Source organism: Talaromyces atroroseus (assembly GCF_001907595.1).
Source record: "Talaromyces atroroseus strain IBT 11181 chromosome Unknown scaffold_4, whole genome shotgun sequence".
NCBI classification, from domain to species: domain Eukaryota; kingdom Fungi; phylum Ascomycota; class Eurotiomycetes; order Eurotiales; family Trichocomaceae; genus Talaromyces; species Talaromyces atroroseus.
Genome location: NW_017971436.1, coordinates 526,422 through 544,316, shown reverse-complemented (window position 1 = coordinate 544,316; position 17,895 = coordinate 526,422). Strand labels below are relative to the sequence as shown.

Genomic DNA, 17,895 nt, shown 5'->3' with positions numbered 1-17,895 from the left:
ACAGCGGCAGCCTGAGGAAGGAGAAATCTCTCAGACGAACGGAAAACAACGCAGCCAGCCAATCAGGCGCCGCGCTAGCCCCGTTTGGGAGGGAGACGAAAGCCAACGCTAGCGGCAGAGTGGGCCAATCAGGGGGCGGCAAAGCACAGTCCAAGACAAGCAAAATTGAAAAGACGAGAAGAATGCGACATACAACCAGTCGAAAATAGCACTCACAGGCCTTCTCCGAGGCGCTTTGTTCAGCCGAGACGAGTTCCGTCACATAGCACATAGATGGAAGCAGCAGGATCTACAAGATGGCTACGGCGTATGCGACCCGAAAAAGTTTTTCTCGTATCGAATTCTTACAGCTGGCGCAAAGCTGAGACAAATCAGCCAAGAGGCGCCCGGATGATCCGCGTATCATGTGAGGCCTTTTCACTGCTCAGGCCGTGGCGAAGCGGCTGAATGTTTTATGTATTCGTCGCTTTGCGAGACGCTTTGCGAGACGCTTTGCGGGCAGTTTATGATGTCAAGTCCATCTCCAAGAGGGTGTGATTCTACTTCTCCCACGGAGGGACATGAAAGCGGCCCGCGTACGTTTATGCTGATGGGGGCACTTCCAATTTAGTTGAACTTACGACTGAAAGAGTTACATTCACGGAATTTTGTCGAGCTCCCGGACCCCACGAGACACTTGTCACGGTGTCAGCAACTGCGCTGACAAGTCATAGACTAACCATGGGATGCTCTCAAGGTCTGTACCTGACTAGTATTTAGGCAGCTGTCAGTGGATAGCGTAAGTGGTAGTTAGTCGGTCCGTTACCTGCGCTGAAAAAACATACTTATCGAATATCAATACTCCTTAATATTCGATGATCGATAGTGAATAATTAATAACTAGCTTTATTTTTATATGCTGAATATTACAATAATACAGTTGATCACTGACTTGGTTATACTACCAACCGACAAACCCTAACATCTCCCACGACTCGGCTCGTATTCAACATCTGACGTTCCCTCAACGATAGACACAAACACATCTGCTTCCACTTTCAAACTCATTCGGCCAAGATGAGAGAGTACTAGTTGATGGCCCAGCCCAGCGGGATGAAGGTGCGAGATGTGTGTGAAACCAAAATTGGAAACCAAACTTCAGTCGACTTCAGTTGCGACGCTCTCGATACGCGAGGCGAGAGACTCCGACGCAGCCTCTAGTAAGAAAAAAATTCTCATTTCAACAGGAAAAATCAATTGTGGGTATCATTTCCAAAAATCGATTACCTAGAAAGTTGCATCGAGTAGCCATCATCCGTCTCTTTCCATATATCACTTCCGCCTTGACGGGTTATCTTTCAGCTGGTCCTGGATTTGTTCCTTGAAGAGCCGTAGAAAATGTCTCACTCCGGCTATAGAAATGCACGTAGATACATCAGTTTTGTGAATATCCAACTGCGCGCAAAATTTGAAAAGGGTACAAACAGGTTTCCTCGATGTTTGTTCCTCCCATTTCTTCGGGCGGTACACCGTGCCTCAAACGATGGACTTTCCGATGGACGCCCCGCACCATAAGGTGAAAGGCCGGGCTGCGCAGGAGCTATTCGAAACTATCAGGAACATTGCGAGCATGTTGTTTGTCTTTCCGGTACTTACACGGTTGGTAGCCCAAACCTGGAAGAAAAGCAAATGGTTAGCCTTAGGCCTAGGGAGAATGAACAACAGAGGGGAAGCTGCTTACCTCCAGAACGCGGAGCCACCACATGTCAAGCACTCAGCACAAAGTCAACCTGTTTGATTAATCGAACAAGCCGTGGGGCATTTTCAGAACACACTGGTCAGCCAGCGACCGGTGTGACAAACAAGCAAAGTATGACTGTACGTAGTTATAACTTAACTACCATATGGAGTTGTGAGGTCGCAGAACTTTTGGTCCCGGCCCGCCTGCCACCGGCTCCTGCCGCGATGATGGATGGCCGCCGGATAATTCAGGCACGCCACACTGTTAAGATTGTTTGTCCAGCAACAAATTCGATTGCCTGCCTATGCTTACACCAGTATCAGATTAGAATCATGCTGCTGGCTTGATCGTGGCGATTTCCTCTTCTCGTATAAGAAGTAGCTAGATCTGCTCTGACTACTCTCTCAAAAGGCTTATTCCCAAGGTCTGCTGGATCAGTCAGTCAGTCAAAATTGTCCGCCTGTCCACGCCGCTGCAAAACTTCGCGACCAACAGGAACTGGCTTCTTAGCCGCCGCTGTCAAGTCTCTTGCTCTGCTTTGACAGGCCCAAGGCTGCTGGGGTCTCGTGTCCAACGGATCCCAGTCCAACCCCTCCTTCTGCTGCGGCCGACTGCGGCCCCTCCATCATCAACAACCGGAATCCTGGACGCCCCAACCCCCCCCGGCAGCTCTCTCAGCTGCCCTGATCTGACATCACTCCAGATCACCTCGCAACGCCCTTCAGGTGGCTCGTTCTCCGAAAGAGAATCTCGAGCTTCCTCTCCCGGCGCATCGCGTCCTCGAGGCCGATCGCGCAAGATTGCCGCCACCGGCAAGAAGGCGTCGCGAAAGGCTCTTAGCGTATTAAGTCGAATTCGTGCTCTACATTATACGCCCCCGTCTGGGAAAATGGCACAATCGCCCATCCGAATAGATACTGACGTTCACGGAACCAAACGAGGCCTATCATACGAAGCAACCGGAGGCTCTGATGGCCTGCCGGCACCGTCGGATCAGGACCAAACAGAGACACTGATAACGGATGCTGCTTCGCGACTACCGCCATTTCTGAGTCTCCCAAATATAGGTCAGACCGCCGGTAGTTGCTATTATATGGCATTGAGCTGACCCTGAGATGAACTCGCAGAAATACGGAAGAAATTCGAGGAACTCGAATGGCTCCAACGATCACGGATAGCACAAGGGGCGATGGCCAAGGATCCATCACACCGGTGGGCTCTTGAGAATGACCCGGAAGTAAAGGCACGGAACCGTTATATGAATGTGCAAGCATGGGCAAATTCGCGCATCCGTTTAAAGGTGCCCGAAGGACAATGTGATTTCATCAACGCATCGCCTATTGTATTTAAAGATTCTCGTACGGGAGACGAGACGAGGTATATTGCTACGCAAGTATGGCAATCCGTGACCCTTTGACTTCTCATATCTAATGACAAAATGACAGGGTCCAAAGAATGGCATCCACTTAGCACATTTCTGGCATATGGTGTTTCACGAAAGCGCGGATGTAGCGGTAGTAATCATGTTGACTCAAACAGTCGAAGCTGGAAGAGAGAAGTGTGCACAATATTTCCCTCTGGACGTTGACGATGCGGTGATGAAATTCCCGACAGCATTTGACGATTCGCCTGTCAGTGACGAAGAATCTCAAGAAGACGAGGCCGAAGACGAAGACGAAGCGGAACTAGAGGAAGAAAAGGCAGAGGGAGAAGAAGAGGAAGCGGAAGAAATAGGAAAAGATAGCGACCTAAATATATCCGGGAGCATCACTCTTCGTGAACACTTCTTCGATGAATCATGTCGGTCTGAAATTCGAAAGTTGGAACTCGAAATTGACGGCGAGAGCAAGACCGTTTGGCATTTCCTATTTGCGGGATGGGCAGACTATTCAAAGCCAGAAGGGGAAGAACGGAGCGCACTTCTTCAGCTCTTTCAACGCACAGCCGAAAAGACGACTCCGGAGAACCCTCGCATAGTCCATTGCAGTGCCGGTGTGGGCCGGACCGGCACCTTTATTGCACTAGATCACCTATTGCGTGAATTGGATTCTGGTGAACTGCTTAGTTCCGAATCTTCCAGCGAAGACCCGATTTTTGACACTGTGAATCAACTGCGAGAGCAGCGAATGATGATGGTTTACAATGAGATGCAGCTGCAATTTATTTATGAAGTTCTCCGTGAGCAAAGCATTCAGAAACTTGGGGGCTCACTTGTCGATGATATGGCTGTGGATTTGAGATCACCAAAGGTACCACGATTGTCAGCAGATGATAAGTATACAATCTCAGACAAGCCAGAGCTGGAGCCAATCACCAACGAGGAATCACCTGTCTCAGTGGACGAATAAACGCAGGCATATTGCATCGAGTTGACCACGAATTCCAAGGTAGACTGCCATATATCATTTACCAAGGTCATTACTTCGTCAACTCCATTCAACTGCATTCCTTTCTTTCTTACCTATTCTTACCTTTTGTCCATACCTTTTACATGGAAGAATGATAAAAAAGACACACCTTTGTTCCATGCCCCTTCCATAGCCTTAGCTGATGTGTACGTTCCTGATTCTGTGTTATTCATTACTTCTTTACTTTCTTTTCCCATATTGATTGACCAGCAGATACCCGTTACATTTCTCTCTGTCATTGGCGTTCGAGGCCAAACATACATATGTATTGCAGTGTCTCTTGAGCGTTTTCTGGAAGTTCTTGATTTTGTATAACTATACTATATTTTGACCAGGACACATGCGAGGACTTCATAGACGCCATTGACAATCGTGATAGGAGGATTTTCGTTTCTGTTTAAAAAGGGTTGACAGACGATATGTAGTATGAAATTGACGTATAATACAGTAATACCTAGGAAGACACACGACTAGGCATCGTATTGCATCGCAACTTGGTAGAAAAGAAAAGAGAGCAAGCAGTAAATAGGCTGACAGTCAAACACGAATATGCACATCAATATGTAGTATAGAGCAGAGAAACATAACTAGTTCCCTCAGCACGTCGACAAATATAAAATCATATCAAACTTTGTACTTTCAGTCATTCCTCATTTTCACATTACCGTTCTCTATCGTTTCTTCAACAGGACCGGGTCCATCTTCAGTATCCCAGCTATCGACCGCATTCTCATCCCAGTTATCGACTTCTTGCTCGAGATTTGTAGCAACGACACCAGTCTCTTGAGGGCCCATGCTATCGTTATCATGGCCATGGTTTGCACCGTTAGCGCTGAGGCCCAACTCAATATCGTCGCTGTTCCCTGGCTCTCCAGCGGCATCATCCTCTACCGATCCAAAGCGTGCTTTGCGTCGTCTCTCCAACATGCGTCGATGATACCAGCCGCAGATACTAATAGCTCCGACGCTGCCGACGATATTGGCGACGATGTCGAAGGGATCAAAGAGCCGGTCATTTGGGAGGAGAGCTTGCACTATCTCGGACCCGATTCCGAGACCGAGCGTGCAGACTAGCAGGCTTGCTTGGAGAGCTCTTCGGCGCGACGTATCGGGGATCCAGTAGAATGTGAGGGACAGCAGGAAGAAAGTTATGAAATGCAGGAATTTGTCGTTGGGTTGCAAGTTGGCTGGGACACTGCTCGATGTGCTATGCGGTAGAAGTCCCATGTAAGAAGAGAATAGCACAAGTAGCACGAATGCGCCTGTTGTTTGTTCACAGAGGACATCGATCAGCATGGGGCTAACAATGGCAGATGTAATCAGCAACATACCAAGGAAGTAGTAGCGGACCCTCATCTTTGGCAAGAAGGAGAGCTTCTTCAGAGGAGAGCGGGAGGTGATGTCTGGGATTGACCACGCAATCCTGCCGGATCAGTCGGTATTTTACAAGTAGTAGGCAGCGACAAAGCTCAAGCAAGCAGCAGCAGCAGGAGTAGTTTAGCAGGAGACATCACAGCACAGGCCTGGCAGGAGGAGGAGGAGGAGGAGGAGGAGGTCATGTCAAAATAAGAGCATTATATGCGACATATTCACAGATGTTCGTTCGCCTTTGAAGTTGGGGTTGGGGCTGCCAAGCACGGGAGCGGAAGGTCTGCAACTGCCAACTACGCATGTGGTCTGCGGAGGCTGCCAAACCTGACGGCCTCCCTCAACCTCAGCCCGTCAATGCTAACAAAAGAGCCCTACGTCAGCCATCAACCACATCCCCGTTTTATCAGTTTGGCCCCAGGAAACATCGCTGCGATACTGGCCGCACCTTGTTCTATCACGCTGCAGACTTTTCAGCGCCCGGAAAGCCCCTGTTCTGCGCTGGACCGTCCGAGCGAATCAAGTGTCCCCCTCGACGGGGTTTGCTCAGGGCGCGGCTATGTCCCTCGGTCAAAATTTGGCCTGGATGCCCCCAGGCCACCTACGACCCCCGGACGATCACCATTCCGATGCGCGCGGAGTCAATGGGCTGACTAGAGTCTCGTCTGGCGCTCGAACGCCGCAAATGCGCTTTTCCGCCAGCGAACAGGGCTCTCAAGCCGGAAATCTGATATCCGACGCAGACGCCGCCGCGGAGGAGGATGCTCGCATCACCCTCTTCCGCGACCTCTACAATCGCAGCGAAGCCAAGATCAACGACTTGTTTAGCGTCAAGAGAAGCACATCTGCGCCTTCTGACGAAGACGCGATGATTTCAGAGCCCCCGGAAATTACTCCGGCGCGTCCCCAGGACACCGAGCAACCTGCCAAGAAACCTGCGCGGAAAATCGACGACGACGACTATGACGAGTATGATGATGAGGATGAGAGTGAAGCTCAGGAAGATGCGAACGCGACCCCCTTGAAAGCGAAATCCGCCGTAACGCCGTTTCACGATGCGTCGCCAGCTCAACGACCCTCGTCTGCCACGGCTACTCCCGTGGAAGGTGGTAAGGAGACTAAGAAGGAAACACTAGAAGGAATTCGGAAGAAGCTAGAAGAGGGAAAGAAAGCTACCGAAGAAGCTGCGCGCCAAAGCTTTCAGACAATCTTCTATACCCTCGAAAATGACCATGATGCGATGAAGGAGCAGGAACGACTTGAAGAATCGGAAAGGCTAGTGGAAGCTGAAATGTCGGGCCAAGGCGTCAACAACGCAGGGAACAACGCGAGTAATGTCGCAAATGGATATGGTTCACTGAGTAGTGCCAACCTAGGCGCTTCTAGCCTCACATTGAAGAATCTCATTGCTCGCATTGATATGAAACGTACAATGGTACAAGCGTCCGATGCCGAGCTTCGGAGCTTGATGAGCGAGGTTCGTAAAAACCGGAGTAAATGGGCAAGCGAGGAGAAAGTTGGCCAGGAAGAACTCTACGAGGCAGCTGAGAAGGTGTTGAGCGAGTTGAAGGCAATGACTGAACACTCGTCATTCTTTCTTTCAAGAGTTAACAAACGCGAGGCTCCCGATTATCATACTAGTAAGTCGATCTTCCACCAAACCCTGTTGTCGACTGCTGGATTACTGACATCCTAAAGTTATCAAACACCCTATGGATTTGGGTTCCATGACGAAGAAGCTGAAGACCTTACAATACAAATCAAAGCAGGAGTTTGTCGACGATTTGAACCTGATATGGGCCAACTGTTTGAAATATAACGCCCAGCCGGAACACTTCCTGCGCAAACATGCTCTTTTTATGAGAAAGGAGACAGAAAAGCTGGTACCGTTGATCCCGGATGTCGTTATAAGAGATCGTGCGGAAGTAGAGGCAGAGGAACGGAGACTGCAGCTTGCTGAGATGGATGGAGCTGAGGAGAGTGATGATGAGCCTATAATGTCGTCAAGAGGCAGAAAAGCTCCCGGGAAAAAATCGCTGAAAGGGGCCGCTCCAAGTCGCCAGACACCTAGTGGCTCAGAAGCTCCATCTGGCCCATTAGGCTCCCAGACCAAAAATTCAGTCGGACCTGATGTTGATGGAATGGCCGATGGAAGCCAGAATGGGCTCTCAACGCCGCCAGCCGGGATACTCACGCCGATTGGTGCAAATGGTGTTGGAGCAGCAGGCTCCGGCAGCCAGGTTGATGCACTGGAGATGGATAGTTTTGTCGCGCCTAACCTGACAACCGGCGGCTTATCTGCGATAGGAATCGAATATGACGACCCTGAGTATCAGATTTGGAAACAAGTAACCAAGAAGGACCGCGCTCTCATCGCGGCCGAGAGACATCGCCTTTTCAAGGGTGATAAACTGAATATTGATGAACCCGCTTTGCTTCGTACCAAGGCAGGCATGAGACGATGGCTGAAAAATCAGAAACAGACCGGGCCTGAGTCTGATAAAGCAGCTGAGTCATTGAGCAATGCTCGGCAGCCTGAGACCAGTGAAACGCTTGCTGAGGGCATCGAGGAGGAAGAAGACAGAGTCATTCCAGACTATTACGATGTTATGTCGGGAATCCCAGACATCCCACCACATCTTATATGGCGCGAGGATGCTGAAGGCAATGTGGTTGACAATCTCGAAGAGTTTTTGCATATCTTGCCAAAAGGATCATTCACACAACCTGATAGCAAACTTTCTCGGAGGATGGATGCCAACATGCGACAAATGCAAGAGACGAGGAAGATATGCTCTAAAGTCAGCATTGTCAAGCAGATGCAGCTTCAATCTCAAGTATACCAGAATCAATTTCAAAAATACCAACCCGAACCGTTTGTTGAACAGGACGTACCGACGCATGTCATGAATGATGAAGGCCCTGTGGTGAGCCCTTGGATCTCGAAGGCAGTACTGCAACGGTCCGTTGCAAAGATTCTATATCATACGGGGTTTGAAGAATATCAACCGTCAGCTTTGGATGCAGTCACGGACATCGCATCGGAATTTTTTTACAAGATTAGCCGAACATTAAAAGAATACATGGAAAGTCCAAAGGTCCCTACTGCTGACTCTTCTGATGCCCCCAATTCGAGTGCTACGACTTGCAAATCCCCATATACGCAACAGGAGATTATACTTCACACTCTTTCAGCAATGGGAAGTGACATAGAGTCCTTGGAGTCATACATCAAGGACGATATTGAACGTGTTGGAACCAAGCTTGGTGTTATTCATGACCGTCTACGTGCTCATTTCACAGAACTCCTTCGCCCTGCCTTTCACGATACCGGTGGAGATGGCTCTAATGCATTCAACGACGGCAGTGAGCAGTTTGTCGGAGGAGACTTTGCGGAAGATATCGATGAAGATTTCTTCGGATTCAAGGAAATGGGTTTGGATAAAGAATTTGGCCTTGCTAGTTTGAGTGTGCCCTTTCATCTTCTACAAAATAGGATGTACAATGCACACCAATCACAAAACACAAAGTAAGTTTTTGATGTCGTGGCTTAGTGATTCTACATACTGACTTTTGTCTTTCTTTTCCTCAGTGCATCTCAAATTGCCAATACAATCTTCCCGCCGCCTCCTCCATATCAGCGCGTCACGGCCCAGTCGTTGTCCTCACAAATCGGTCTGGTACAGAGCTTCTTCCTGCAAAAACTACAGGCCAATGGAGAAGAGCCTCTCGTTGAAGATCTCGAGCTTCCTCCCAAACAGCGTCCGTCTCGTCCAAAACTTCCAGCATCCGGAAAGATAGTGCCCCCGAACAACGCAGGCATCCACACCAGTCCCCAGAAACGACCATTGCCATCGAGCATTACTGCACAGTCATCATTACCCGGTAAACTAGGACTCTCATTTGGCGCTGTAGAACCCAGCAAGAAAAAGGCTAAAAAGAGTAACGGGACTACCGCTGATGCCTCGTCTTCCACAACAACAGCCATGGGACCTCCTCCCGGTGGTGATTCCTTCGTTTCGTCAATCAGCGATTCAAAATCCGCCAATAATGATTTGGACATGAACAACAACAAAGACTCGAAAGCTTCAGATATTGTCAACGGCATATCAGCAGACTCCAGTGCCGCGTTGACTGGCGAGCATCATCCTACTAAAGTCAATGGTATGAGCGAATGTACTACTTAAAACTTTCTCTCTTTACGACTTTCTCTAACAGTCGCGTGCAGGAATCAACACATCGAATAACGAAAACGCAGTCAACCAGGGGGTTACCAGTATGATGAGCCCAGAGAGCATTAACGGACATTCTTGAGAAAAAGGAGAGAGAAAAAAGTTTAATTCATCTATCTTTCATCTATTTGATCTGCCTTTTTAGGGGAAGGGGTCATCGTTTTTTTTTAAACATGCGTTTCGATTCTTTATCATAATTCTCAGAGACCTCCGTCATCTCTCAATTTCCTTCCTCTTCTCATTACCTTCCATTTTCTTCGTTTTCTTGCTTTACATCTAGTCATGTCCGCTTGTATGTTTCCTTTCCCTAGCCGTCTGTTACGGACAATTATCTCGCTTGATATTGTTTCTTTTTAAAGACCGCATTGCGTTTGCATGTATTAACCGGTGGTTGATTGTATTCTCTCTCTATGCATCTTACGGCACGTCATGTTCGTATAATAGATGAAAATATTGCACCTATTGCATTCATATTGTGGTGCGGAGGAGGCCCGCTCTCTTAGGAACTTGTCTATTGTTTTCCCTTCGCTACTTTCAGATAGTGTTATCGAGGAGTATCGAAGATTTGCCAGTCATTGTATTGTATTGATTTCTATTCTACCTAGGTAATATTCCTTTTTCTTGTTGTGTGAATACCACCTCAATACATGAATGCAAAATTTTTTAAATCCCAGCAGCGGTTGTATTCCGGATCGTTAGAGTCGCCGGTTTAAAAAGCCGGAAACAATCAATCAACCAAATACATCGAACCATCTGAGAACATAATGAAAGATCTAAAGACATAGGAAATGTCTGAAAAAGAAAGAGAAAAAGAAACACAGCCATCCCGTATTAACCCCAGATAACCTTGAAGGCCCTCAGTTGACAATCTAAACAAACCACATTTCCAGATTGTTGCGCGTTTCATTCTTTGCCATTGGAAGCAAGGGCTTGGGGCCACCTTGTTTGGGGCCGCTGTTCTCCGGGGATTCGTCCGAACCTTCAACGAACTCATCAGCGCTCTGGCAACGAGCACGGTTGGAGATCAAATGCGCATAGTAGATGGCCGGAACTGACGCAAGTTAGTTCATGTAAAAGATTGGACCGTATTTGGATTACTTACACAGTGAAACAGAGGTCGTCGAGCGAACATACTGATAACAGTGATTGTAAATCATGTTTTGGAGCTGAGCAGGCTGATGTTTCATTTCATCACGGATAACGTGATAATGAACAGGCTGTGCGGTTCCCTGCAAAGCAACATGTGCGATGAGGAGGAAATCCCAGTCGTGTGGGCTCGTGACGTCGCGTTCGATGAGCGTTCCGGGGAGGGCATTTCCATTCTTGTCGCCTGCAGTTTTGTCCGTTGGACGCGGTGCACCGCGGATATGATGGCGCTTGTTACCAATCACCACAGTGATCTTGGGTGGTACTTTATCTCCACTTCCATTGAAGATTACATCCTTGATCACAGGAACCTCTTTCTCGAGCACTTGAGCGAACTGGCCAGTGGACACTCCATCACGGAAATAATAAACGTTCTGGGGGCGACGACCATTGCCTACGGTCTTTGTCCACTCATCGACAAGAGGGGTGAGCATCTCCTTCATATTATACTCGTTAATAATTTCGACGCGGCTGTCACCGGTTTGGCAACTACCCATGTACTTGGCTCCGTTCTGGTCAGCGGACACCGAAATAGCAGCAAGTGAAGGGGCAAAACTGCCAGGTGCAGCATGAGAAACATCAGCACCGATGATGATGGATCCAGGGCGATGCATTGCATCTGACTGTCGCGGAACAGCTTTGCAAGTCACTCCTCCCAACTTAGCATTGACTTTCATTGCCACATTAGACATGTATTGAGGCATTTTCTTCTCCACATGCGCTTTCTGTACGACCTGAGAAGGAACTCCAAAACGGCAATCGCATGACTTCTTGATGCGGTTGTAAACCATCACGTCTTTGTTAGGAGCGATGAAAAGCAACAGTTGCGGACGCTGCTTGGCATTGTTTCCTGTCGCCATGAATAGACGGTAGACAGCTTCGGCAGTGTCACCGGTGAGTTCCATTATGGTCGGTCGGGAGACAACTTTTCCACCATGTCCGGCGTATTGCTTCATGAAACCCTGAGTCCATTCCTCTGCTTGAGCAACAGGGAGTGCCCCTCGGCCTTGCTTGATGATTCCAACACCCCATGACTTCAAAGGCGTCTTGTTGGCCTCAAGGAACTTCTTGCCACGGAGGTCCCAGCGGCCTTGCGTCTGAGGACTGATTTTTGCGTTGCCGCCAAATTGAATCTCAGGAGATGGCAAGAGGCGTGCTTTTGTCACGAGCATGTTCGGCGAAATTTGCATTCCGAAATGCTGCAGAATGGGGTCTTGACCATGGTTCAATTTCGCCTTTGCCTTGACAATGTCACCAAATCGCATCTGTGGTCTTCTAACAGCCATCTTCAGCATGTCAGTGGTTTGGCGCTCACTCAGTTTATGGTTGTAGCGCTGAAGGCCTGCTACATGCAGGCACTCCATCGGATAGAAAGTGTCTTTTTTAGTCATCTCGACGACAGGCAATTGCGGACAGAAGAGCGTCTTGTTGTACTTTTGTTTAAAGTAGTCAAAGACAGAGATATCCCGCTCTCGGCCCGTAGCTGAATCTGTCCATTTGAACTTTTTAGTGTGGGCATCTTGCGTCGTAATAGCATGAATATTGAAAGTCCGATTAACTGTGTTCCCTTCGAACACAGGCTTCACCTCCAGATGCTTCAATTTGTTCCAAATATGTCTATGGGCAGGACTGTATACGTATCCACGAAACGAAGCATGTGGATCAACATTCTTCGGTTTCATAGCCTGAGCGGTCTTGCCCCAATCGAACTTCTCAAGGAAGCTGTCTGCAAGGCTAATGAGTGAAACCTGCCGCCAAAAGGCACAGAGAACGCTGTCGACATTAACGACAAGTCGACCGCCCTATACAATCAGTCAGAAACATTTCATAGACCTTTTTTTTAAAAAAAAAAAAAAAATATCGGGACTTACCATAGCAGGTCTGATGGCCTGGTAGAAACCTTTGCGAATATCAATGGTGTTATCAAAATTGTGTCCCTCCTCAGTTTGATCATAAAAGGCTCGTTTGATCGGGGTAAACTTGGTGGACGGCCATTCTCTCAAGAGGTGATCGAGAAAATTCATAGCCTCCAAAACCCGTTCATCGAAAGGACCTTTCTTGAGCAGCCACTGCTCAAGAACCTGGAGATTGATGCTCTTGGACTTGCGAACAATCAAGCGATAGCCTGGCGTATTTCCATTGCCGTTTCCTCCAGGGTGTGCAGAGAGGTCCACCAAAACACCGTGGGGATCATCATAGCTTATGCAGGACCTGTTTTGATTTGTTAGAAGCAAGACCGAAGCCCTTAGAGTATATTACGCACCAAGCAAGCTTCGATCCGTCGAAAAGAATCTGTTTGTATTTGTTTTTGCGGGCAGGTGAATCCCATACAAGCTTCCTCGCACGGGGTGGCGGAGCTTCATGCTCCTTTCCGACCTTCACGATCGTAACCTATAGTAGACCATGCATTAAATCTTTCATGTTCCCTCAAAAGTCTTGAAGAGCGAAGAGGAGACAACTTACATCGTATTGAAAAACATTTTGTGTGGGAAACTTGGTTATCGGATAGGCGTTGACCTGCAGTTCAACCTCACGTCCGGTGGTGTTGAATCCTGGACGAGCGACATTGGTCACGCCATCCACGTACTGTTGAAAGACATTGTCAGTCTTGGTGAACGTAAGGGGTTCTTTCTTGTCACCAGCAGCCCGCAGCGGCATTGGCCCGGAGATGCCAGACATCCCAGTGTCCTTTTGGGAGGGATGATGAACCGCAAAAGATGATGCGTAGCCAGAAAAGCTGAGAGGCCGGTGTGGCTAAAGCACAGAAAACTCTTGCGAACTTGTTGACAAAAGAAGAGAAACAACCACAGCTGTTTTGACAGTGACTATCGTGGACAAGAAAGGCAACACAAGAGGAGAAAGGCCATGCTTATATATTCGAGTGTCGGTGCCAGGATAGTAGCTGAAACCGCCAACAACCCATCAATGAAACATCGATGGGGCGGCATCAAGCGACCGCCAAGCACTTGACTTGAATAGAAATGACGAAAAGGGCACCGCAACATGTCACGACAAAGAACCAAAGACAAAGCCATCATTATGTATCATCGGGGCAACAAAAGACTGCGTATATAGAAGAATGGGGTCTGGTGCAAGAAGGCTTTACGCCCGAGATGCGTAGTCAATCAGACAAAGAAATAATATCACTCACCGGTTTACCGAGGGTGAAAGCCACGGGAGGCAAATCGAGGTTTTTGTATGGATTTACGAAGGGCTTTGGTTCCCTAGCAGGGTCACCGCTCAGAGAAGCCATTTTGACTAGTCTAGCACCGTTAGAGTCGAGAAAGTCAATGTAAAGTTCATCAAATCAAAAAAATGAAGCCCAATGTAGAGCCAAGATCGAAACGGGCAACCGCGGTAATGAAAACGGCAATGATTGAAGAACAAAATAGGAAAAACCAAAGGGAGAAAGTCAAGGACTGCCTACCAGAATACTTCTGCAGTGAAAGGTGAAATTGAGAAAGCAGCTGTGAATTGACAGAAGCTATCTCCCAAGGTAGATGAGGCGAGCAGATAAACTGCTGCGAGAAGTTAGATTGTGGTTTGAGATGATGGACTAAGTGGTAAAACTAGACGAGTGGAAACAGAGTTGTAGATAGGACGAGAATGACTTACCGTTGCTGCAACGAGGATGAGCTGAATATCAACTTTGAAGACAATTGTCAGATCTTCCTTTGCTTGAGGGCGAATAGAGATGTGGAGAACCGATACTTTGAAGTAGAATATGCGAGTGGTCGGGTGTGAAGAGAGAGAGAGAGAGAGAGAGAGATAGATTGGAAGAGAGAATGTGGAGGTGGGAGAGTTGAAAAAGAGAAGAGAAGAGAAAAGAAGAGATGAGATGAGATGAGAGGTTGAAGAGGGAGAGAGAAGATGAGTGAGGAAGGTGAGAGGAAGGACGGTTGATGGGGAAGGTGAGAGAGAGTGGAGACAGGGGCTGGGGTTGCCTGAGGAATCGAAAGCAAACGACGATGAGAGACTCTCGTGGCTGCTGTCCGTTTGCTCAATTGGTTGGGGACGAGGCTGGGAGCATCACAAGCCTGCCAAGAGCTCTCAAGCGCGTTTGCAATCACCAGAGACAAAAGGACGATGCGTTGATATGGAGTCCTGGAGGTGAAGGTGCAGCTCTGTTCGTTTGTCAAGTGCAGAACTCCTCCGTTTGCACGAACTGTGTGTATAAAACTTGGCCCACTCTCTTTGAAGACACAAAAATGATGGATTGCAGACGTTCAAAAATGCGCCAGGAATACAAACTAGGTGGGTAAAGAGACTCCCCCACGACGATTCAACCAACCTGCAACGTCCGCTGAAACAGCTGGTAACTAAGTACCAGCAGTGACCTCACTAGGCCGAGCCTAGGCAAATATAGTACGCTGCCGTGAGAATATCATGTTATCATAATGGAGAAAGACCGCTATCAATACAGCAATACTGAGACCGATATGGCAACAGATGCTATTGTTCGAGAACGATGTCGCGGATTCCTTGTGCAATTTTCTACAGTCTTCCAATTGTTACCCATGTCGAGAATATTGATCCTTGGTAGCGAGGACAACGCATTTCAGCACTATTCAAGCGCTATATGCTTTGTCCTCGAACGAGGAACGTGACCCTTTTGAAGGGACCCATTGAATCAGTTCGCTCTCAATCGGCGCCGGTAAAATCACAGCCTTCTCCATGTTTCTGTTAGAAAGCCGTAGGTATACTTAGATCCGCAAGACAAGGCGAGCATCTATCTGGTCGCTGAGAGGGTTAATGTAATACTTCACGTTCTGGTGACGATGTGAATAGATCCCCTCTAAATATTTAGGAATTGTCAATGGTAATATTTCCAAGCAGACAAAAAAATGTCATCATAAAATAATAGCTTCGAATGCCGTCTGTAGAAACTTGCAAGACGTCAAAACTGAAGAGCATGGCCAGCCAATAGGAACAGCGGACGGACATCCCGCCGCCAAGGTTCCATTTTACTATGGGCGGCCGGCGGGGTATAGCCGAACCCGAGAAACTAAGCCAATTAGGGGACTGTCAGGGAAGCGACAAGAAATCAAACAACACAGCACTCGCTTCCAAGGCCTGCCAGCGAGACAAAAAGCGAAAGGATTTTACTTGGCATTACTCTTAGGTATAAACTAACACAGCTGATTGCAATTGTGGCGCCGAACACTCGTTTCCCAGTACCAACTTCATTTACTTCCGTTGTTTTTCTGGTCGTGGCAGCTCTGTCTGCCTATTTTATACTATCTGCGAACCAGTCTACACTACCTGCGGAACCGAATATCGTCCAAACCCAAGGACACGAGCCCGAGATGTCTGGATTCAGATCGGTCGTGTATTTTGTTAACTGGGTATGATTCATTATATCACTTGTGCTGCGAGTCGGTACCTTACTGATGTGTATATATAGGCAATCTATGGACGCAACCACAATCCCCAGGATCTCCCGGCAGACAAGCTTACGCATGTGCTTTACTCCTTCGCCAACGTCCGCCCTGAAAGCGGCGAAGTGTAAGCTTCATGCCTAAATATTGAACCGTACCGTTTCTGACGGAGCTGGCTGTTAGTTATCTGACGGACACCTGGTCTGACACGGACAAACACTATCCCACCGATTCATGGAATGACCAGGGCACCAATGTCTATGGCTGCATCAAGCAGCTGTATCTACTCAAGAAACAGAATAGAAAATTGAAAGTGCTACTTTCCATTGGCGGCTGGACATATTCATCCAACTTTGCACAGCCAGCAAGCACAGAAGCGGGTCGAGAGTTCTTTGCTAGATCGGCTACGAAGCTGATCCTTGACCTGGGGCTCGATGGTATTGATATTGATTGGGAGTACCCCCAAGGTCGGTTGCCCAGCCCCTGTTAAGGAGAGGATGATGACTAAGGCGTGATTCTGCATAGACGATGCACAGGCTCAGAATTTCGTTGCTCTTCTTCAAAAATGTCGTGAGGTAGGTGCACATGGCGTTGTAATTCCGCACTGACGTGCTACATGCTAATTAAAACGAAGACTCTCGATCAAGCAGCGGGCCCGTATAGGAGGTTCCTTTTGACAATTGCTTGTCCAGCAGGTAGGGTCACATCTAGCCGGGATAAGCATAAATTCTAACTGCTTTATCTAGGGGCATCGAATTTCCAGAAACTTCGTCTTCGTGAAATGACACCTTACCTAGATTTCTACAATTTGATGGGTTACGATTATGCCGGTAAGCTCCCACCTCTTCTGCTCGTTCGCAGAGAACTTAACTAACAACAATTTGAACACAGGATCATGGGATCAACTTGCTGGCCACCAAGCCAACCTATTCCCATCAAACCAAAACACTGCATCAACGCCATTTTCCACTGTCAACGCTCTTGATTACTACATTAAAGCTGCCGGGGTTCCGCCCTCGAAAATGGTGCTGGGAATGCCTCTATACGGCCGCGCCTTTCAAAACACCCAAGGGCCCGGCACACCGTACAACGGCGTGGGCGAAGGTAGCTGGGAGCAAGGCGTGTGGGACTACAAGGCACTCCCTCGACCCGGTGCAATTGAGCAGGTAGATCCCCAAATTGGCGCGTCTTGGTGTTATGAGAACGGGACAATGGTTAGCTATGACAATGTTCAAGTTGGCGAGATCAAGGCCGGCTTTATTCACTACAATGGCCTCGGCGGAGGCATGTGGTGGGAAAGTAGTGGTGATAAAGGAGGACAAGCCGCTGAAAGAGCGGACGGTTCTCTAATCGGTACTTTTGTGGACACTGTTGGAGGCGTGGCTGCTTTGGATCAGTCGCCGAATAATCTGGATTTTCCCGAAAGCAAGTTTGATAACATCAGGGCTGGCATGCCAGGGCCTTGAAGAAAAGACAATCAAAACTTGGTGTTTAGTATCCAGTTTACAAGTTTTCTAGTTGAGATTAAAAAATAATCAAAAAAAAGTTTCGCCAGAATGAACTGGTTTATTTATATTGTTTTTTCTATCTAGAGCCACTATGACCTATGACATATGACAAATTGTCCCAAGCTTCCATCACTC

At 48.0% G+C, this 17,895-nt stretch overlaps 5 protein-coding genes across 5 annotated transcripts; 3 read left to right on the top strand and 2 right to left on the bottom strand.

Moving 5' to 3' along the window:
• Positions 1 to 1,522: 1,522 nt before the first annotated feature.
• On the top strand, positions 1,523 to 4,068 carry UA08_04068 (hypothetical protein; the record flags this gene model as incomplete). Its single annotated transcript, XM_020266350.1, has 4 exons — positions 1,523 to 1,671; positions 2,132 to 2,787; positions 2,848 to 3,113; positions 3,166 to 4,068. 4 exons carry the CDS (start codon positions 1,523 to 1,525, stop codon positions 4,066 to 4,068), a joined length of 1,974 nt encoding a protein of 657 aa, XP_020120673.1.
• A 699-nt stretch (positions 4,069 to 4,767) lies between these two features.
• UA08_04067 (hypothetical protein) lies at positions 4,768 to 5,484 on the bottom strand (the record flags this gene model as incomplete). Its single annotated transcript, XM_020266349.1, has 2 exons — positions 4,768 to 5,390; positions 5,460 to 5,484. The coding sequence occupies 2 exons, from the start codon at positions 5,482 to 5,484 to the stop codon at positions 4,768 to 4,770; spliced, it is 648 nt and encodes a 215-aa protein (XP_020120672.1).
• Positions 5,485 to 6,055: 571 nt separating this feature from the next.
• On the top strand, positions 6,056 to 9,810 carry UA08_04066 (hypothetical protein; the record flags this gene model as incomplete). Its single annotated transcript, XM_020266348.1, has 4 exons — positions 6,056 to 7,136; positions 7,195 to 9,025; positions 9,089 to 9,660; positions 9,725 to 9,810. The coding sequence occupies 4 exons, from the start codon at positions 6,056 to 6,058 to the stop codon at positions 9,808 to 9,810; spliced, it is 3,570 nt and encodes a 1,189-aa protein (XP_020120671.1).
• Positions 9,811 to 10,597: 787 nt separating this feature from the next.
• On the bottom strand, positions 10,598 to 14,127 carry UA08_04065 (hypothetical protein; the record flags this gene model as incomplete). The annotated part of the gene is made up of 6 exons (XM_020266347.1): positions 10,598 to 10,779; positions 10,831 to 12,676; positions 12,746 to 13,085; positions 13,138 to 13,265; positions 13,338 to 13,628; positions 14,026 to 14,127. 6 exons carry the CDS (start codon positions 14,125 to 14,127, stop codon positions 10,598 to 10,600), a joined length of 2,889 nt encoding a protein of 962 aa, XP_020120670.1.
• A 2,053-nt stretch (positions 14,128 to 16,180) lies between these two features.
• On the top strand, positions 16,181 to 17,718 carry UA08_04064 (Endochitinase B; the record flags this gene model as incomplete). Its single annotated transcript, XM_020266346.1, has 7 exons — positions 16,181 to 16,219; positions 16,279 to 16,379; positions 16,436 to 16,719; positions 16,778 to 16,827; positions 16,887 to 16,947; positions 16,999 to 17,082; positions 17,144 to 17,718. 7 exons carry the CDS (start codon positions 16,181 to 16,183, stop codon positions 17,716 to 17,718), a joined length of 1,194 nt encoding a protein of 397 aa, XP_020120677.1.
• Positions 17,719 to 17,895: the final 177 nt, after the last annotated feature.